Consider the following 22,542-nt stretch of genomic DNA (forward strand, 5'->3'; position numbering starts at 1 on the left):
CGTCATCTTAGTGTTTGACACCTGAGACCGAGCGGAAAAATGATTTGTGATGGATTAGGGCCCCGAAAGAGGTTTATACTCTTGTAATTGCCTGTGGATGCCACAAAATGGCAGCAAATGTCGAAATGAAGCTCCTCGGCTCACTTTTAACAGTTCCTCGGCGCCAGGATGGCGCTCGAAAAGAGCAAATGTGGGTTTTTTTTTTTTTCAGCAAATAATGAAAGATGGGTTGAATGCAGAGCCACAAATGGAGGAGGTTTAAAATACCCACTTGGCTATCTCGCTCTTTTTGACAAATGTACATTTATTGTAGCACCTTTGTGGGGTTTAATCCAGTCATTTGCAGTCTAGAATGTTGGTGACTACACTGGTTTCAAGTTGTGGAGCTGAGAAGATTTCCAGAAAAAAAAGCACCATGTGTTCATCAAGACTTGAAAAAAGAACACTTTCATTGAGTAAATTATGATGCAGAATTTCCCTGTTACCCCTTAGGGGTCCCAAGTTGGCCACTGCTTGTCTAGTGCATCAATAATTAATTCTTACGCTTAAACATCAAAGAGCACTGCTGTGTGTGGGCAGGGTCGGGGGGGGGGGGGGGGGGGGGGGGTACAAAATAATAATCATTAATACCACGAATGGTTTACAGTGCTGTGAAAAAGTATTGTATCTCAAATGCTTATATTTTTGCATAGTTTCCCTACTTTAAGATCATCAAACATAGCAAATATCTGACAAATATACCCCAACTGAACTTTAAATGCTGTTTTTTAGATGGTGATTTCATTTATTAAAGGGGGGGGGACGACGACTATTCAACGTTACCTGGGCCTGTGTTGAAAAGTAATTACCCCCTTTGTTAAATCATGACTTAATAATTGTGGCTAATCACAATTTATTTGGTTAATTTTCACTGGTCACGCCCAAGCCTGATTACCTCTAGACCTGTTCAATCAAGATATCACTTGATGAGGAGAAGTGGCTCAGAAAATGGATGGCTGGTCTGCAAAGAGTTACAAAGCCATTTCGAAAGCTTTTGAAGATTCCAGCGAACCATGGGGAGAGCCATTGTCCGCACATGGAGAAAACGTTGAACAGTGGTGAACCTTCCCAGGAGTGGCCGGCCTACAAAGTTTACCCCAAGAGAACAGCAATGACTCATCCAGGAGGCCACACAGGCACTCGGGACAACTTCTAAAGAACTGCAGGCCTTCGTTGCCTCACTTAAGCTTAGTGTTCATGACACAACAATAAGGAAGAGACTTGGCAAAAATACTTACAAAATACACTTCTGAATGGCTTTGTGTGGAAACTATGCAAAAATCCAAGAATTTCAGATGGGGGCAACTACTTTTTCACGGCACTGTAGAAGCCTTGTTCTGAATATCAACTTCAAATAGTTGACAGCGGACTTTGAGATAAGCACGCTCTTGAGAAACTTTATTGACACGCCAAACATATAAAGCAAACAGGCAACCACATTCATTAATGGGCAAAGTCAAAGGCGTAGTAGGCTACGGATGTTTTCAAATGTAGAGCGAAAGAGTAAAAAGTTCCCCGCAAAGTACCAATACCTGAGGTATTTACTTAAGCACATTAACTACCTGCAAGTATCTTATTATATTTTATTTCCCATCACTGGTCACTCTACAAATTGTAGTAGTGCACCTTTGAAAACACAATCTGCAGTTGGAGTTTTGCACTGTTGTACCAGGAATTGGGTGTATGTGTAGCTACATGCTGCCATCTAGTGTTGAGATTATTGTGGCGCACTTGAGATTGAGAAGTGAGTACATCAAAATCGAACACAGTCCAGTGTCGTAGTAGCAGGCCTATCTGCAAAGTCTATGAATTACAAATCATTATGGTAGGCCTACTTAAAATTTGAATTTAATTTGAATATGTTCCCTCAACCCCCCCCCCCCCGCGATTACTGCGCTAAAAAGCCTGACAATCTATTGAAAGGAATCACAGTAACCAAATAACCATTCAAAACTCATTTGTTTTCATTCTTTTATTTGGTTATTTTACAAAAGAAAGAATTTCAACATTGTTTTTCTTTTAAAAATGTATTTACAAGTTTATACAAAAATACAAAAATGATTCAAATCTGTTATGTCCTATCTACCTTTAAACCTGGAGCTTCTTTTAAATAGACAGTTACACTTGCGTATTTTCTCACATATATTTTTAAAATTTTAAACTCTGTTTAGTGCTATTCCATACTGTACACCTTTGAAAAAATTTCCAGTGGCTGTCACATTTCATTCGAGCGAAATTGAAACTTTTGGAACAAAGTAGTCATGAATTCAAGAATCTTGATTTTGTGGTACTCTCAAGTCAAATGAGGTTTCATCGTTTTAGAAATTAGAGCTCAAATTGATTTTGAACATTTCCCCCCGACACATTGTCTTACTTATCCAATAGTGTTAGTCATTTAAGTGCTTATTTCAGAAATGATACAACTTGTGTCACAACACCATTGGGATAAATGATGGGTACAGTACGGAAAAACAAACACACCACACAAATCTTCAACGCTGGTCGTGCTTTTCTCGTCTTTGTGTCCTAGTCTTAAAAAAGATTTTTCACATTGCATCCTTCAAGTGGCGGCGAGAAAACCCATTTGCTGTCATATTCAATGGGAATTCAAGTTTTCAAAATAACTAAAGTACAAGGACTATTTTACAAGTCACACTTCGAAACAGCGTCTTACCATCATGAATTATTATTATTATTATTTTTTTTTTCCAATTCAAAGTGAAAATATCTCTCACGCCAACTTTTGCAGCTCCGGCAATACTAAGACCCAGCACCGGAAATATTCCGATTTTTCTCTATAATTTTCTGTTCAGTCTTTTCAAACGTATGATTGTCCAGTGAGTAAGATATACAGTACAAGATAAACCCCTGTTGTGATCACACCTATACAGAACAGAATTAGCCAGACAGTTTGTACATCTATTGAACACACTATTTAACTTGACAATAGAACAGAAAATACAAATTCTTTTCTCATCTGGAGACATCCCTCAGATAAAAAATAATCATACAGTGGTGTCCCTTTTCTTCTTTTGTCACTTGTGTCTTATTGCATGCGATAGAAAACACGACAAATAAAAAAAAAAAAAAAAAAAAACAATGGTCAGGAACAAGTGCCATGAAGCCATGAAGTGTGCCATGAATGTCAAATTCTTATGAGCAATTCACAGCTTTTTACTCACTCCAACGTACACAGTGTCAGTTCTGTAGTTCAGGTTCGCTGAGTATGTTTGTCTGCTACGCGCTAGCTATCTATCTATCTATCTATCTATCTATCTATCTATCTATCTTGCATTTACAGTAAAACAGTAATATGTTTGTCGAGGTATTCACAGAATACAGTGAGTGGTTCCTATTGAAGTGCGGTCTCTGAATGTGAGTAAATGTTTGCTGTGATACGCAGGTGAGAGTTCAAGCTGTCAACCGATGGTCCTTTCCCTCGTAACACAAGTTCACTGATTCTCAAACTGTGTAGTGGAATGCGGGCTCCCTCTAGCAGTACGGGAAAGAATTACTGCCTAAGTACAGTTCGGTTGTATTTAACATTTCCATGTATTAAAAATGTGTTCAGGCGTATGTTTTATTTGAATTGATGTGGATTAATTCTTAATTCGGTACAAGTTCGTCCATCCATTCTATTTTCCATACCGCTGATGCTCACTAAGTTTCACGGGTGTGCTGGAGCCCATCCCAGCTGTCTTCGGTCGAGAGGCGGGGTACACCCTTAACTGGTCGCCAGACAATCGCAGGACACATAAACAAACAATCATTCACACCTACGGGCAATTTAGAGTCTTCAATTAATGCATGTTTTTTGGGATGTGGGAGGAAACCGGAGTACCCGGAGAAAACCCACGCAGGCACGGGGAGAACATGCAAACTCCACACAGGCTGGGCCGGGATTTGAACCCGGGTCCTCAGAACTGTGAGGCAGATGTGCTAACCAGTCGCTCACCGTGCCGCCGACAGTTTTGCTATTTTCCTATTTTTAAGCGCAGTGTTAATGTGCAAAATGTGTACAATCTTACAATAGGCGTGCGCCGCTTACTGGTTTCAAACCGATTTTGTGTTAAAAAGTCACAGTTTCAAAACCGCAAAAACTTTTCATCAGCGCTGTGAGTTGTGGTAGCGGAAGGATATGCAAAACGTGCTCACTTCCAATACGAAATCACATTTAGCAAAGTGCCACCCATCACTCTTTGACAAATTCAAGGTAACATTATCCCGTCCATCCATTCATCCATTTTCTGAGCCGCGGGAAAGCCAACATTAATATATTGCTATAACGCTGTCTTGAAATTTAACTTTTGCAACCAGCTACAAGAGCTAGCGTGCCGAGAATTAGTGATCGACTTGCTACCGAGGCGGATGGCATGGCTAACTAGCATGGCTATCATTAGCTCGTTTCCAGTCTGACGTTACTTCACAAAGTGGAGAAGTAGCTAGCTACTCATTTTCTAAGAAATAAGTAGTTTTACTGTTGTATATTTTGATTTTGTTAAGAAAAATTCGATTGTTTACTTTCGTTTTGTGTTTACGAATGTACCAAATATTCTGTGTTGTTTAAAAATAAAATATCTACCCGAATTTAAACAAACAAAGACAAAAACATTTTAGAGCTGTAATTGCAATAGCGTGACAGTGTGTCAGAATTGAATACACATACAGTAACTTGTCTCGGGTAACGTTCTATATTTGTGTCTTTGTTTTCCCTTGCCTACCTTACAATAACGATAAATGTCCAAGCTTACCAGAACAACCTCCCTTTTTTTTTTTATTTTTTTTTGTAAACACGTCGGCCTGCTGCGCTTCAGCACTTAACTCACTCACTGCCAGCCATCGCAGTTAACATGGATATTTGACTTCTAAAGCTGGCTGCGAATTTAATGTTGGCCATATTGGTGGTAGTCAGCGTAAAATGTCTTTCGAAATGCACAGGCGTGCTAAAATTAGTATCGAACGGTAACCTTGGTAGGAAAACGAGTCCTAAGGCCACAGCCATTGATGAATTGCTTTTTAAAACGTGGGAGAGTGTGTTCATTGTGAACAAAATATGTCAATTTGGATAAAATGGCGGGCACCAGTCAACGGGTTGAGCTCTCACCTGTCTCATGCTACTTGGGTCAGTGCAAATGAAGGATAGGCAACTCGGAGAGAACAGTGTTCATTGTTCAGATTTCGACGTCATGTTGTCAATGAGACCTGTTCTTCTTTGCTACACTCTTGATAAAAATGTCTTCTCCTTGTTTAGTTCTTTTTTTTTTTTTTTTTAATATAGACATGACTTTATATTCAATACAAATATACATATTCAAATTCATTATAAGATATAACTTCTTTTCAATATTCTCGAAGAATCGTCAAGTGCAAAAGATAGGTCGGTTATTGGAAAGCTTCGCAAATGACTCTGGTCAACCCGATTTAGGACCCTCGGAAGCATTTTCACCATCTGCACTGAATGGTGCCTTTTAAAACTTGAAATGCTTCCTTTCTACTTGAAGTTAGAACAGTATGAGAGGGTTTTAAGGTTCGTTTAAAATATGATTCTGGCCAGGGTCCATGGAGAGTCACCCCAAACAAAAGCAAATCTAGCAGAGAAAGGCCACTGTGCGATTGTCCCAAAGTTTTTCCACAAATTGATCGTCTACTATAGTAATGGGCCCCTCGCTCCTTAAAAATCCCAGAAAAAAAAGATCCATTTGGATCAACGGTAATGTGTTACAAATGTCACAAAAACTTTTCACAGGATCGTTTTTCCCATATGAGGCCGAGAGAACCCCCCAAAAAAAATACAAAATAAATAAGTGAATAGATAGCTGAGAATCTAGGGGATGTTTCCATTCGGGTCATGCAACATGATGAAACTTTAGCATCGTGTTTTGAGACGTTTTACAAAAATACATGCATCATATTAAAAGTTTAGGATATAATTTATGTGACGAAATCTGTGGTCGTCTCTATGTTATCTTGATCCCAGGTCTGCTGATGTAAATAATTAAAAACTTGGTTTTGTGTTGGGACCATTTTGTAACCTACGCATAAGACAAACCTTGCTTGTTGGCAGGAATATTTAGAATGCGCTTATGCAAAGTCTGGTTACTGCTTTTGGGCACCAACAGTTGGAAGAATATTACATTTTGTCTGAATTTTCCGTTTCATAAGAAAGCAGTTCCTCAACAGCACACACGCCCACACCACACAAAACAGGAAGTACAAATATCAGTGAATCTTGCATGTGCTTGTACATGCAGTCGTTTCACAAAATGTCTCATCTTATCTTTATTTTGCAACTTCATAGCTTTTTTTTTAATTACAAAAGACAGTTTGATCAAAATATGTATTTTATCTATGAGGGAGCTATCCTTTTTATATATAGTTTTAAGTTTTTTTTTTTTTTTTATTTGACCCTTTGTCATTCAATTTCTCACAACGTTTGGAACCCAAAAGTTCCATTGTCAGATTTGGGGGAGCATTAGACCAAAGGCATCAAGAGACACCCAGTATTATGAAAAAAGTAGGAAGGGGGCCATTTCAAAAAAAGAGAATGTCCGTCAACAAATTCTACGAAGATCTGTCATCATGGGGACTTCCATCTGAGTTCTCTGTCTCCCCTTCAGAGATGGCTTGCATGGGAGCAGTGTAGAGGCGGCTACGAGTACTATAGCGACTACTGTTGGCTACTGGAGGAACCCGAGAACGTCCCTGTCGAGATGCAGCTGTCATAGGCAGTATTTTCGGGGTGAAGCTCTCAGAGTTGGCCCTGGGAAAGAGGCCTGGTATCTGGATTGGGTCCAAGCTGGATAGTGGGGGTTCCTGATGCACTGAGGTGGTCTCTTCAGCTTGACCAATGGGGCCTTCCAGAATGGACTCCCCGTGGGTCTTTGGAGTTATAGGGCTCTTGAGAATTTCCGTGGCTGACATGCGGTAACTTGAATCAGATCTGCTCCCTTTCTTAAGCAACAGGAGTTTGAACTCTTCATTGGACGTACTGGATTTCTTAGCGCTGCGGTAGATCGGAACAGGGACACGTTGTGACCCAGAAACAGCGGCTACGGTGGCTGGGGTGCTGAGTGGAGGGGGTGGTGGCATAATGGCATTGGTGACACTGTTAGGATTCACTGGTGCTGAAGGGCAGGGACGAGACTTCACATTTAAGTCTCCGGAATCTTTACGGCCAAGGACTTTTCTCTTGGATCTGATGGGAAAAAGTCACAATAAAGTAATCATTACCAAGACTTTAAACACTCAGATGAGTACATATCACTGGATAATGAAAACCAACAAGCAGTAAATACACACTGTACTGTATTTTCACAAATGGCAAATGGGCTTTCACTTGTCTGACAATTTTCTACCTTGGAGGTACTCAAAGTGCCGTTTAACCCTTTGAACAACGGATTGAAAACAAATGGTTCTGCAATAACGTGGCAGATAATATAAAGGTACTTACAGTCATATCCTCTGAGGAGAACAACTCATTTTAGTGGCATACTGATGAGCTCAGAGAGGAGTTACGACATTATTAATCCCACTTCTTCTAGTTCGAGACAGGGCGTGGCCCGCTGCAACATGACTGGCTGCTGCCAAGTGGCAAGGACTGCCTGGAACTCAAGTGGGATTCATAATAGCGCCTCAATGAACAGAACGGCCGTTTGTCTGGCTTATACTGCCCCAGGTGGCCAAGGCAGAAAAAGCAGCATTTAATTGATGCAGAGTGACAAGTCTTTTAAATTCTATTTACTTATGTAGTGACTATATATTATGCTGTGCTAATTTCTGTCATTTAAATACACATTACAACCATTTCTGTTGTTTTTTTGATTGGGAAGGCTGGAACGGATTAACGTTCATTTAAATGGGAAAAGTTGATTGGTGATACAAGTGTTTTGAGGTACGAGCGTGGTCACGGAACGAATTAAAGAGACGGAATTTCACAGTAAGAGTGCAGTGGTAAATTTACAACACCTGTGTATCATGGCAAACAGATCCTCGGTTGTTCTGGACTTGTTGGGGGACGTTGTTATATCATCATCAACTTTGGCGTCATCCGTCAAAGGGGAAAGTGAATTGTCAGTGGGCGTGGAATCTGCGACAGTAAACAATCCTATCACACGTGAGCTATGTCTGAACATTTACGTTCAAATGCACACAAGCGTACCTTTACTGAAGTAGTCTTCTGTTTCGGGCGTCGTGGAGTCGTCTTTATTCTCATGTGGCAACAGGTGATGGGCACTTCTGGTAGCACCTGATGTCTCTTCCTCTTCTTCCTGCACCACTTGTCTTATTCTCCTCGCATCGCTGATTAGGTAAGGATGCGATGTCTCCACTGTGGTACCAGGCACTTTGACTGGACTAGTCCAGGGCCCTGAGTCCAGGTGGGATCCTCCGGCAAACTCATAGGCAGGAGGGGGAGGGTGATCTGTTCGCATGCCCACCCTGTGACATGTGGCCCTCTGTGATTCTTTTACTTGTTCTTCTTCTTCCTCATCTTCCTCATCGTCATCATCATCTTGGGAAAAAGAACGCTCCCCCAAAATCCGAAACTCTGGGTGGGCGCAAGCTGAATGTGTGAGCCCTCTAAATTCTGTGTGTGAGCGGATATGTGTGTGTAGATCCACTGGTGAAGGGTGAGGAGCACGTGGCACCGGCCGATGCAAAGGCGAACTGTCATCGGAGAGTTCTGAAAACGGGTCTATACGGGTCCTGAATGCTGTCATTGACCAGAAGGTACCAGGCCCATATCGATCTTGTCTGAGTAGTAGGCTTTCGTAAGATGGAGGTCCATCTGGGTGACGTCCAGGGGTAGGTGGTTGAGCGTGATCCGGAGAGGTGTGGTCCTGAGTTGGAGGTCTGGGGGGCAGTCTACGAGGAGGGAGCGGCCTTGTGTTGATTGGGGGTGGGGCTAGAGTGGCACCACTGGGAGGACATTTGGGTTTGGTAACAGTTCTTGCTGCGCTTGGAGATTCCAGGTCAGAGGTGGTCACGATATTACTAGATTTGCTGACAGAGTGAAGCTGCACTGAACGTAGAACTGATGGCGTTATCGCCAAAAGATTTGAGGTTGGAATTAAAGCAGCAGCGTTTGCACATGGCGGAAGGTTGCTATTTAATGTCTCAGGGACCAACGTCTTTGTTCCAGTGGGCATAACATTTGCGACTCGGTGTTTGCTGTGGTGAAGTGTATGCAGGTGTTGTGTTCTGTGGGACAGTGTCTGTCTGACATAGCCACCATGAAGAATATTAAGATCAAGCTGAGAAGGTGGAGGTGGGAAGTCTGGGTCTCTCTTGTAAGCAGAGGCAACAGAAGTTCCATCTCTCGGAAGGTGTTGCAACGAAGAGAGAGAAGACTTTCTCTCTGGCACTTTGGGCTTTCTTTTGCCGGTGGAGGGGGACAGCGGTCCTGGAAAGAACGCTGTTGAAGTTGACGGCAAAGTAGAAGTTGGTGTTTCTGATTGACTGGAATAACCACTGGATGGCGACGCCAGGCCAGCCAACTTCTCAGGTGACCCAAGTTTGAAGTCTCCTGGCGGCTGAGGTGGACTAGCAGCTCTCGTCTCAGAAGACTGGGAAAGATTCTGGGATTGTGTGTCAGTGGAGGAGGAAGAGCTGTCTGGGGACTTGATACAATCCATAACAGTTGTGCCTGTCGCTGTGCTTGAGTTAGACAGGGATTTGTACTCACAATTGTTGGACTTCAACTCAGCATTGTGAAGCCACAGGTCTGCATAGTCAGATTGCACAGCTCCTTCGTCCTTAAACGAGTGCGTGTCTGCTGAGCTAAAGGACATGGGTTCTACAATATCTGTTTCTCCTAGCCCCATGACCCATGTTCCCATGGGCTCTGCCACAAGACAGGATGTCTCTGATGGTTCTTGAATGCCTACAAGTTCCAGTTCCAACTTAATATCTGTGGAAGACAATGCACGGTCTTGTTCACTAACCATCTTTGGTTGGTCTTGATCTGCCTGAGTGTCTGTTCCTACATCAACACTACTACTAGCGTCTTTCAGGGAGGATGTCCGTATAGGTGGGGGAGGTTTACGTTTGGGTTTCCTCAGTGGACGACAGGGCCTACCCAGTGTCATAGTGCCTGTTCTGTAGTCAGATGAGGCTGGGGAATAAACAACATGGGAAATGGGATGTGCTGCCACAATGTTGGATTGACCACAATCACGCCCTTGGTCTGCATAGTTATATATGTAGCGTTTGTAACTCTCATTACTCTTACCAAATTGCTCAGATGTGTACAAACCCTCTGCATCAGAGGAGTAATGAGAGCCACTGTCTTTGTCAGTGTTGTTGGTCTTTTCACTGAAACATGTTTGGTCTTCTAGAGCTTGTTTGGAGCTATAGTCCTGGGATTGACATACGTTTTGGGTCTGGTGATGGTATTGGTCTGGGTCAATCTGGTCCTGGTCTGGAGGATATGCCCATTCCCCCTCACTGGCTGTACTCACCCCTGCATCATCCAGCTGGTCTGTTGCCGAGGATGTGAATGAGCTTGACCTGTGGCCTGGTCCTTGAGGTCTCATTTCAGAATGGTACGAGGGGTCCAGGGAAAATCCCTCATCCATCGCATTGGGTACAGTGTTAAGTGATAGCTCAGAGTCACAGTGGGACGAGCCTGTAAGTGGTGGAGAAGAAGGTGGTGGGATAGTTTCAGAGGTTTGGGATGGGCACGTAGAACTGGAGCCACTCCAATTGCCACTTGAAGACTGATGGTCTTCCTTGTGGTCTACATGGCTACTCAGAACTCCTGTTGTAGACACAGAATGAATTGGGCTGCTAAAAGTATCAGAACTTGATGAAATCTCACAGCTGCCCATGTCAGCTTTGCGTGGCAAGCGAGAACGGCCTCTTTCCATCCAGCAGTGCTCTGGGCTCCCTCCTCCTCTATCTCTTTCCCCAGATCGTTGCAACCGTTTTAGGCTTCCTAGTTGCAGTGGCTCAGGAGCTGCCTGGTCATCAGTGCTCTCCTCTTCATCCTTCATCATCATCATCTTCATCCTCGGACTTGGGCCAGGTGGAATAAAATCCTCTGCTTCATACGGTGACAATTCCTCATCGTCGTCATCATCATCGTCGTCATCGTAATTGTCGTCGTCATCCTCATCACTATCCATCAGGCGTCCGCCTTCTCGTGGGAGGCTGCGAGATCGTAAGCGTCCAGTGTGAGTTGCAGTGCTTGTGTATGTGGAGTCAGACTGGTCACCAAGGGAGGAAATGTTGCCTGTTGAGTGGGACAGAGATGCTGGGATTCCCTGATGGCCTCGTTGAGCTCTAATACGTCTCCTGGAAGGAGCAGCTGTACCTGCGGAGAATACAGTGGGAGACAGGGGGAGACATTCCTTAGATCACTCGATTATCGACGATACCATTTTAATTCCAGGGTGCTGGATCTACAGTGAACCCCCGCAAATTCGCAGTTCGGAATTCACAGATTTTTCTTTCTTTTAACCTAACCTCCATTAGTCACTGAAAACCTTTTTGTGCTCAGGCCAAAGCTATATAAGTATTACTTTGGCACCATTTTGTAGAATATTTGTGTTGTTGTTGTTCGGTTTAAACAATAAAACTCACAGGATTTTCTCACCCCTACAGCCCTACCAGAGGTACGCCGAATGGCTTCTTGGTTTGAAACTGCCTCCCACCTAGCCAAGTGGCTCCTCTCTGGGAGTTCTAGTGTTAACACTAGTTAACATGAATTCATTAGTGTATAAGAATTTTTTTGTGGCTTTTTGCTTTTCGCGGCAGGGCTCGGTCTCTATCCCCCGCGAATAGCATGGGTTCACTGTACTCGAAAATGGAGATGCTTGTTTGATATTGGCGAGGCCAACAGATGGCTGTCACCTTCAAACATAGCAATAGTGAAAGGTCAACATGAGACTATGCAGTCACAATATCCATCCATCCATCCATCCATCCATTTTCTTTTACCGCTTATCCTCACTAGGGTCGCGGGCTGCTGGAGCCTATCCCAGCTATCTTCGGGCGAGAGGCGGGGTACACCCTGAACTGGTCGCCAGTCAATCGCAGGGCACATAGAAACAAACAACCATTTGTGCTCACATTCACACCTAAGGGCAATTCAAAGTTTTCAATCAACCTACCATGCATGGTTTTGGGATGTGGGAGGAAACCGGAGTGCCCGGAGAAAACCCACGCAGGCACGGGGAGAACAAACTCCACACAGGCGGGGCCGGGATATGAACCCCGATCCTCAGAACTGTGAGGCAGATGTGCTAACTAACCAGTCGGCCACCGTGCCGCCCAGTCACAATATAGTTGTATACATTTTTATTAGGAATTCTACCTTGTTGGTTTTAGTGGGTAGTTGTTTTAACAACAAATGGGAAGGAATGACATGAGGAAACATACAAAGGAACTTACATGCTATGAGGAAATCATCTGTTTGGCAGCCAGAGTCTCGAGTGTGGTGAAGGCGACCACTAATTGAGAAGTCTTCGTGACACAGCGAGAGTTGGTGCGGATTGGCATGGACAATTACTGTCCGTTCTCTTGCTACTGGTGATTCATCTGAGTCTGAATGTAAAATGACACAGCATGCTGAGTCTCAGTAATGTCATGTTAAAGTCACTTTCATCATGGGATATGAGGGAGTGACGGTGAACCACAAGACTGTAACAAAGTGCTTTAGCATCCTCTGATTTGTTAAAAACGTTTTAGTTAGGTCCGAATGTAGGCAAATTGTTAATAATATAACATGGTCGTTTTTTTATGAAAATCTAATTTTAAATGCAACAATGTAGCACAATGTACATTACAATTGTAAATTGTATTGGAAGACTGCATGTGCAACCCCAATTCCAATGGGATGTTGTGTTAAACATAAATAAAAACAGAATACAATCATTTGCAAATCAAGTTCATCCTATATTTAATTGAATACACTGCAAAGACAAGATACTTCATGTTCAAACTGATAAACTTAATTGTTTTTAGCAAATAATCATTAACTTAGAATTTTATGTCTGTAACATGTTCGAAAAAGCTCCGACAGGCGGCAAAAAAGTTGAGGAATGCTCATCAAACACCTGTTTAGAACATCCCACAGGTGAACAGGCTAATTGGAAACAGGTGGGTGCCATGATTGGGTAGAAAATGCGCTTCCCTGAATTGTTCAGTCATTCACAAGCAAAGATGGGGTTGAGGTTCACCTCTTTGTGAACAAGTGCGTGAGAAAATAGTCGAACACTTTAAGGACAATGTCTTGCAACTGTTTGTTGCAGTTTTTAAAATTCCATCCATTCATCTATTTTCTGCTGCTTATGCGGGGCATGAATGGGAATCTGACACCTCAACGTACAATTGCAAGGAATTTAGGGATTTCATCCTCTACGGTCCATAATATCATCAAAAGGTTCAGAGAATCTGGAAAAATCACTGCATGGAAGCGGCAAGGCTGAAAACCAACATTGAATGAGCGTGACCTTCGATCCCTCAGGCGGCAATGCATCAAAAACCGACATCAATGTGTAAAGGATATCACCACATGGGCTCAGGAACACTTTCGAAAACCAATGTCAGCAAATTCAGTTCGGCGCTACAGCCGTAAGTGCAACCTAAAACTCTACTATGCAAAGCAAAAGCCATTTATCAACAACACCCAGAAACGCCGCCGGCTTCTCTGGGCCCGAGCTCATCTAAGATGGACTGACGCAAAGTGGAAAAGTGTTCTGTGGTGCAACGAGTCCACATTTCAAATTGTTTTTGGAAATTGTGAGCGTCGTGTCCTCCGGGCCAAAGAAGAAAAGAACCATCCTGACTGTTATGGACGCAAAGTTCAAAAGCCAGCATCTGTGATGGTATGGGATGTGTTAGTGCCAATGGCATGGGTAACTTACACATCTGTGAAGGCACCATTAATGCTGAAAGGTACATACAGGTTTTGGAGAAACATATGCTGCCATCCAAGCAACATCTTTTTCATGGACGGCCCTGCTTATTTCAGCAAGACAATGCCAAACCACATTCTGCACGTGTTACAACAGCGTGGCTTCGTAGTAAGAGTGCGGGTACTAGACTGGCCTGCCTGCAGTCCAGACCTGTCTCCCATTGAAAATGTGTGGCGCATTATGAAGCGTAAAATACGACAACGGAGACCCCGGACTGTTGAAGCAAGAATGGGAAAGAATTCCACCTACAAAGCTTCAACAATTAGTGGCCTCAGTTCCCAAACGTTTATTGAATGTTGTTAAAAGAAAAGGTGATGTAATACAGTGGTAAACATGCCACAGCCATAAAATCATTATTTGCTAAAAACAATCAAGTTTATCAGTTTGAACATTAAATATCTTGTCTTTGTAGTTTATTCAATTAAATATAGGTCGAACATGATTTGCAAATCATTGTATTCTGTTCTTATTTATGTTTAACGCAACGTCCCAACTTCATTGGAATCGGAGTCGTACATGAAAAGAATAAATCAATAAATAAAGCAAAGATGAACCAGGAGATAGCTCAGATCTTTTGGTGCCTTTCCTTCCTTTTATTTGGGGGTAGTAGAGGTTACATCACAGCAAATAGTAGACTTAAAACCATTCATTTTTAGTTTTTGCTTTTTGCGTGTAATTGTGATACAGGGGGTCCTCGATTTATCGTCATAAATGAAATTAATTATCACCACACAATAAACGCTCTATTTTCTCAGGAAAGCTTTGGAAAGTATTTGACAAATGTTTAACTTTAGCACAGTCTTTTACGACCTTGTAATGGGGCATTTAAGTATCATGTGTCATTTTAAAGAAAATTAAGGCCTTAATTTTGGAAAACCTAATGTAGCTACAGTCTAGGAACACAATGTTAGAAATGCCTCTCAGTATTACGCAGTACCTTTTTATGAACACACAGTACTACCAGTGCCAAGTACAATAATAAATAGGTATTACTTTAACAATACTGTATATCATATGTATGTATACTGTATATATAATCCAATGTAAATGAATACAATTCCAAATTGTTTTTGATTCAAAGAGATATGTATTTTTTTTCACACATAAAACATATTTTACCATTCGAGGGGAGGTCAGGTCTCGTGCAAATGCGAAACTGTGCTGAACCAGTCCCCCTCTACTGCAGGGGATGCCAACATGAGTAGGGCTTAGTGTTACCATGGCTGCCGGGGCAGAGCTGTTTTGAGCCCTGGATCTGAATTGGCACTTCATTACCCAGCCACTGAATTACAATCAACTGCGCATGCAGTGGACATACCTCCAAACAGAAATACGGCACCCACCCCGCATTTGATGGGTGGACAGACACTGCAGAGACCCAGTGACTCAAATATAAGCAATTAAAAAGTCAGTTTGCATAATATGTCCCCTTTAAGTAATACATTTCTTGTATTGAATCTCATTATTGTACCATGAAGCACTGGGTGAGTATAATATTTTGGTCCTTCACCAGATCTGAGCCATCCATAAATCTATAAAAAGAAGAAGACAGAAAAAAAAGATCAACATGACCCAACATACCCATGTCCTGTTGTACTCGTTTGGGTATTCCAGTGATGGTCTTCCTCCTCCTTAACTTCCTTCTTCTCTGAAGAACCGACTGGGAATGGACAAGGGAGCAACGTGCACTTGCCTCTCTATCAAATCCAACTCCTGGGAAAAAAAAAGAATGAATTTATGTTGTCTTTAATTTGAGTTTGCAAGTGTTAAAGGGTCATTTTGGTGATATCCATTGTTTTACTTCCACCTTGTGGTCATAATAATTCATTAAGATACTGGACAGTGAGTGGACATGATATTGATGCTGAATTCTGTCTGAAATGTTTCTGCCATGGAGACGAACAGTCACTGTGTAACTATCCAATACCTATGTGTATTGTAATGAGAAAAAAGACTGTTTGGGATTCCAATCTCGTTTATTAGCCATACTAGTTCTGTTTAGCTTGTCGCTTTACCTTGTTTTGCTTGTAGCTTGTACTGTAGCAATCTCGTTTGGGTTTTAGCTTGTAGCTACTTCGTGTAAGCTATTAGGGCTTCTTATAGAATAGGTAGGCAGTGATTGTATGGTGTGTACAAATGTACAGTGAATTGTGTAAAATCCTGTATACGGATTTAGTCTTATTTCTGTGGTACAGTTTTACAAAAAAAAAATAATATTACGAATGACTTCACTAAAGTACAAGAAAAGACCAAACCTTGTGTGTTTATTGGAGGACATTGAATTGTTTGCTGCCTGTCAAGCTACACACAAGTATACATGCTGCATTGGCCAGTACAGACATTATGAAATATTTAAATATTTGTGTACTTAGTGTCTATTTTCTAAATAATCAAATGTCAGGGTACTTCTATTGCTGTTGAATGTCAAATTGCACTCCTATATTTTACCTGTGACATTGATGGGGATGATACAGGAGGAGACGGCACGAGATTCATCAAAAGTTGTCTTCTGATCAGAGTGGGACACGTTTTCCTTCGACCGTTTTGTCTCTTTGTCCGGGGTAGAGGGAACAGCAGCAGGTGCTGAGGTCTTTGTTTTGTAACCTGTTAATACCTCCTCATCGTCTCCTTCGCCCGTTGAGGTAGCCTAGATGTATAAGTCAAGCGCAACATGCAGTATTCAAAGTGTAAGTAGGCATCCTTTCAGATACATCTTCAATCTAACTATAGGAACATCACCCGGTGTTACATGTGAGGACAGAACAATAAAGGATATGGTACTGGGTCATTCCAGAATTGGTGGAGAATTTAGGCACCAATGTTTCTGAAAAATGGAACATTTATTTTAAAATTTGGTTGCATTTTCAAGAAAAACTAATAATAAACCATGGTACTATATTGTTGGGAGGGGCCAGTGCTATGTTTAAGTGAATGGGAGCAGAGGACGAGCTTAACCTCAAAAGATTCCCCCTCCCTTTTTATTTTCTCCCATGTCGGAGTTCAGCTCATATTCCCTATTAGTGGGCCAACAAGCCTAAGAACGCTTGGCGAATTCTGCTTCACAATGATAGTGAGACCACATCGAAGGATGCGAACGGGACGTCACTATGATCGCTTGGCTGCCACAGGACGCTGTGAGATCGCCAAGCATCAATCAGAGCAAAACTGTTTTCCATATTTAAATTAAGAATAACAGCTATCCAATCAAAGTAAAGCTGATTTACATATCGAATATTCATGAGAAATACGGTCGTTTCCCCGGTCCGATCAGAACCCGAGCGGTGTTCTGTTATTGGACTTCTGTGCTCATCACGGACTGTCCATAACGAACACCATGTTCAAGCATAAAGGTGTCCACACGTGCACTTGGCAATAGGACACCCTCGGTCGCAGTTCGATGATCGACTTTGTGGTCGTGTCATCGGACTTGCGGCCGCATGTCTTGGACACTCGAGTGTAGAGAGGGGCGGAGCTGTCAACTGATCACCACCTGGTGATGAGTTGGGCTCCGATGGTGGGGGAAGATGCCGGTCCGACATGGCAGGCCCAAACGTATTGTGAGGGTCTGCTGGGAACATCTGGCAGAATCCCCTGTCAGAAGGAGTTTCAACTCCCACCTCCGACAGAACTTTGCTCACGTTCCGAGGGAGGCGGGGGACATCGAATTGTTCCGCGCCTCCATTACCGAGGCGGCCGGCCGGAGCTGTGGCCGTAAGATGGTCGGTGCCTGTCGTGGCGGCAATCCCCAAACCCGTTGGTGGACACCAACGGTGAGGGATGCCGTCAAGCTGAAGAAGGAGTCCTATCGGCCTTTTTTGGCTGGTGGGACTCCTGAGGCAGCTGATGGGTACCGGCTGGCCAAGCGGAAAAGCAGCTTTGGTGGTCGCTGAAGCAAAAACTCGGGCATGGGAGGAGTTCGGTGAGGCCATGGAGAAAGACGGACGCCATCGAGGAAAATTCTGGTCCACCATCCGGCATCTCAGGAGGGGGGAGCAGTGCACCATCAACACTGTGTATAGTGGAGATGGGGCGCTGCTGACCTCGACTCGGGACGTTGTGAGTCGGTGGGGCGAATACTTCGAAGACCTCCTCAATTCCACCGACACACCTTCCCATGAGGAAGCAGAGTCTGGGTTCTCTGAGGTGGGCTCTCGTATTTCTGGGGTTGACGTCACCGAGGTGGTTAAAAAGCTCCTCGGTGGCAAGGCCCCGGGGGTGGATGAGATTCGCCTGGAGTTCCTCAAGGCTCTGGATGTTGTAGGGCTGTCCTGGTTGACACGCCTTTGCAACGTCGTGTGGACATCGGGGACGGTGCCTCTGGATTGGCACACACTTTTAAGAAGGGGGACTGCAGGGTGTGTTCCAACTACACGGGGATCACGCTCCTCAGCCTCCCTAGCAAGGTCTTGTCAGGGGTGCTGGAGAGGAGGGTCCGTCGGGAAGTCGAATCTCAGATTCAGGAGGAGCAGTGTGGCTTTCGTCCTGGATGTGGACCAGCTCTACAGCCTCGCCTTGGTCCTCGAGGGTGCATGGGGGTGCTGATTCGGATGCCTACCGGACGCCTCCCCGGTGAGCTGTTCCGGGCACGTCCAACCGGGAGGAGACCCCAGGGACGACCCAGGACACGCTGGATAGACTACGTCTTTCAGTTGGCCTGGGAATGCCTCGGGATCCCCCTGGAATAGCTGGATGAAGTGGTTGGGGAGAGGGAAGTCTGGGCGTCCCTGCTAAAGCTACTGCCCCCGCGACCGACCTCGGATAAGCGGTAGAAAATGGATGGGTGGATGGATGGATACGGTCGTCTCACCTACCAGTTGTAAAAGACCGACTAGAATAGCTTGAAAAAGGGCATCCTGGACATTTCGAAACCAAATTATCTTGTTAAACCGGGTTAAAGGACATCAAAGATCATGGGGTGAAAAAAATGATGGCACTGGACCTTTAAACATGTTTTAACAATTATAATCCACAAAATCATACCTACAAAAGGTGATTTAAAAATGTTGAGTTATATTAGGTATGTAAGTTGGTCATCAAGCGGGGTGAGGTGAAAAAGAGCATTTTGGGGGCGCTCAAGAGCTATTTGGTATTTTAAATAATATTTGGGAATCACTTTTACTCTAGCTACTATTTTATTATTACTATTGCTATTTTACAGAAAATGTGCATGGATTATTTTGAAATTTCATGGAAATGGACAGAAAATGTCTTCCAATTCTGGAATGACCCCCTTGCGATTGAATGAAGCCAACAGAAAAAGTAAGAGCAGAACTAATGTGAATATGGCATAAACTGAAGTTGAACATACAACACAGATCCAATACCTTTCTATTCCATGGAATGAAGATACATCCCTCAAAACGATGAAGTGAGTAAAAGCACTGAAACTATAGATAAAAGGTGCAACAAAAGAAAAGACAAAAGATGCCATGAATAAAAAACAAAAATAAAAGGATGAACTAATGAGCGTTTCATTCCATTGGCAACACCTCAACAAAACATTTCCTTAAAATACAATACTGTACTGCCCTATTTCCTTGTATAAATATCCTCCTTATGATCACTCAAATCCTCATTTACATTCCTTTATTTGATCCTAATCAGCGTAAAAAAAAAAAAAAAAAAAAAACATGCTTCGCTGTTTAAGTCTTTGAAGTGCATCTTTTCATAATTGTCCTTACCTTTTTTTGCGTTGTCTGAATATCCGCTTCCCTCCCTGGTCTCTCCTACAGAGGCGGAAAACACAATAACTGTCAATGTCATGCACAAACTCACTACTTCAGCTGATACTACAGGTATATTTTGAATATCTTTGCATGGACAAAGATTTGAAACATGTTCTTGCCTCTCATCCTTACCTTTCTCTGAATTGTTTGGATTTCTGTTTCTCCCACTGTCCTCTCCTTAAGGAAGTGAAACCGAAATAATTAGAGTTAGTGACTGAAAATACATCTCATCAAACACAAAGCGGTGGAGATTTGATGAACAACTTTAATGGGCTATATTTACCATCAAAATCACAACAATGGAATTGAGTATGAAATGGAAGGAGAGTTTTTACAGTCCAAGTTGGAATGGAGTAAACACAGATGAACTTTCTTTTTTTTTTTTACCTTCCTGGGTTGAAAGTCTAATTCTCGCTCTCTCTCTTCTCTTTCTTGCTGCATGGCAACACCACAATGAGATTTTGTGTCAGTTTGATTATATTTGGAAAATAATATAATGTCAACATTACCATTTTTTTTCTCCTCAGTCTATCTTCCCTTCTGTCTGTCCATCCTCACCAATTACAAAATCTGTCTTAGAGGCTGAAGTCTCCCCCTTGTTCACTGGCTCTGCATCTGATCCATTGGCTTTACAGTGAACACCCTGTTTTTGATCGTTTTACCCTCCCGCATGCTTTAAAGACATTTAAACTGATTAAAACACACTTTTAAATAATTCCTTAGTGCATGTTCTCACTCTGTCAAGAAACGGGAGACTATCGTATAACAGCACTTCGAGTTAACAAAACGAAAACGCTCTCGCTTGCAGTTCTCCAAATTAGGTCACCAAACAACGCAGGGGAAAGCAACTGAAGATGGCAATCGCAAAAAAAATTTATAGTCGGGGACTCTACGCCTCACACCGCACATCTACCAACGCGCTGCAGCGAAAAACTGCGACAATGTGTCTGGTTTTGAGGCTCCAATTACAATATACAGTACTGCAGTGTATAACTTTTTATTAAACCACAAAAAACATGGTGCAATTGTCAAGGAAGTAGCGGATAGCTACAAAGAAGGCGAAATGGGTGTGGCTAAAGTTGAGAGAATGGATATTGAGAAATGATGGCGTGCCCCATTGACTGACTGCACCTGTGCATTTCAATGACGGAGACTCCCCATGCTTTGCTTTCTGGCCACATGTATGTATATATTAAATTACAAACAGTAATATAAAATAGTTAAAGGGACACTGTAACATTTTCACTTATTTACTGGTTAAATTCGATGTCTGTGTTTATATGTGTTATCGTTTGTTTACGTATTGTGACCTATGCGAATAATATGATACATTCGGGTAAACAAATAATTTTAGATTTATACATAAGAGTGGTGACCCAGTAGAGGAGCGCCATGACAGTCTGCCATCTTAAAACAGAAGTTGCCAGCTTTCTCCTCGACGTGTAAGTCAACACTGCGTAATTAGGCTTAGTAATTTTGGTATAAAATGTAGGGATGCACCAATCCGATCATGTGATAGAAAATCGAGGTCGATCACCTGATTTTCAGCTTATCGAGATTGGGTGAAAAAGATCGGTTTTATTCATTTTCTGACATTTTAAATGTCAGAAAATGACAAAATAATACAAAGGTACAAAGATCTTGCCAAATGGAACAGTAAAAGCTTCGTTTTATATTAAACAATGTAACTTTTCGGGGTATTTTTAGTACCAGTATAACATAAGTGACTGAAAGTGACACAAACTCTGTTTTTGTGGGCGTGCGTGACAATCACACGCAAACACAGTCAGTGCTTTAAACTGTTTAATGAGACCCCAGTTGTAGTTTTATTTTAAAGTAAACACGCAAGAAACATAAATACATTCATTGTATATTTAAATACAGTCGTTTAATAAATCACCAGCTAAATGCTAGCCGTCAATGAAACCCCAATTGACGGGCTAGCTAGAATTAGCAGGTCACAGGTGGGATTGACCTTCAAATAGTTATCCACAAACTTCGTAGTAACACATATAGACAGGTCATATAAAAATACTTACAGCCATATATTCTTCCCAATCTATGAAAAACGAGTTAAATTAATGTTTTATCGCGACGTTGTTCTTTTTTTTCCCCCCAGCAAACGTGTAGCTCCATCCACGCATGCATTCGAACACACTGCCCCTTAGAGGCCAAAGTGCGCACAGCAGGAGCAGAAGATACATTTTACCCCTGAATTTTCCTTTTTTCAATTAGGATTACCAAAATTATTTGCTAAATACATATTGTTTTTCATTTCATTTTTTAAAATATGACTATTTTACTTGTTACTAATTACATTTTTGGCATTTTTTTTAAAAAAAGTTGCGTTTCGGTAGTTATTTGTAGTGGATCTGGTCTGATCTACAATCAAAGACTTGTTGGAAAAACAAGAGTGCACGATTCGCTTGCATGCAATACACAATTTCAACGCTAGATGGGAGTAATTCATACACAGTGTCCCTTTAAGTATTATTTTTTTTAAAACACACACATATATATATATAAAGTAAAAACATTAACTACCATGTAGCGGATGTTCATTGTATTTGTTGAACAAGTTTACTGGGTAAACTGCTGATTCCCCCTCATGCTCTCGCGTTGACTGCGTCGTGCTTACCGCTCGAGCCAGGCGACTTCTCTGTTGCCGCCTGATGGAATGTGGTGAAGGGAAGGTGGGTATAGGGGGCACCGTTGAGATGGAGATGGTCACCCTGTTCTTCTCCCGACTCGTGGGGCGCTCGTTCTGTTTTTCGTCTGAAAATTGTAAACACACACACACACACGTGTGCGAAAATAAGCATCCAAATGGCCCAAACGGAACTCTAGGATGCAATAGTTGT

The 22,542-nt window shown here is 42.5% G+C and overlaps 1 protein-coding gene across 8 annotated transcripts in view; it reads right to left on the reverse strand.

Annotated features, from left to right (window-relative positions):
- Positions 1–1,996: 1,996 nt before the first annotated feature.
- The window catches only part of nhsb (Nance-Horan syndrome b (congenital cataracts and dental anomalies)), a 52,935-nt gene continuing 32,389 nt past the window's right edge, over positions 1,997–22,542 (reverse strand). For 2 of the 8 annotated variants that reach the window (XM_061752568.1, XM_061752602.1), the window contains exons 3-13: positions 22,320–22,456; positions 20,069–20,116; positions 19,814–19,858; positions 19,637–19,681; positions 19,280–19,342; positions 16,404–16,602; positions 15,537–15,668; positions 12,430–12,582; positions 8,198–11,350; positions 8,005–8,125; positions 1,997–7,234 (exon numbers count right to left, since the gene is read on the reverse strand). In XM_061752568.1, the coding sequence (XP_061608552.1) occupies positions 6,601–7,234; positions 8,005–8,125; positions 8,198–11,350; positions 12,430–12,582; positions 15,537–15,668; positions 16,404–16,602; positions 19,280–19,342; positions 19,637–19,681; positions 19,814–19,858; positions 20,069–20,116; positions 22,320–22,456 (4,730 nt within the window). In that variant the 3' untranslated portion in view covers positions 1,997–6,600. Of the gene's footprint in view, positions 7,235–8,004; positions 8,126–8,197; positions 11,351–12,429; positions 12,583–15,536; positions 15,669–16,403; positions 16,603–19,279; positions 19,343–19,636; positions 19,682–19,813; positions 19,859–20,068; positions 20,117–21,720; positions 21,958–22,319; positions 22,457–22,542 lie in introns of those variants that run through there. The other 6 variants (XM_061752611.1, XM_061752576.1, XM_061752586.1 and 3 more) reach the window with 6 other exon arrangements.

Source organism: Phyllopteryx taeniolatus, chromosome 2, assembly GCF_024500385.1.
Source record: "Phyllopteryx taeniolatus isolate TA_2022b chromosome 2, UOR_Ptae_1.2, whole genome shotgun sequence".
In the NCBI taxonomy this organism is placed as follows: Eukaryota; Metazoa; Chordata; class Actinopteri; order Syngnathiformes; family Syngnathidae; genus Phyllopteryx; species Phyllopteryx taeniolatus.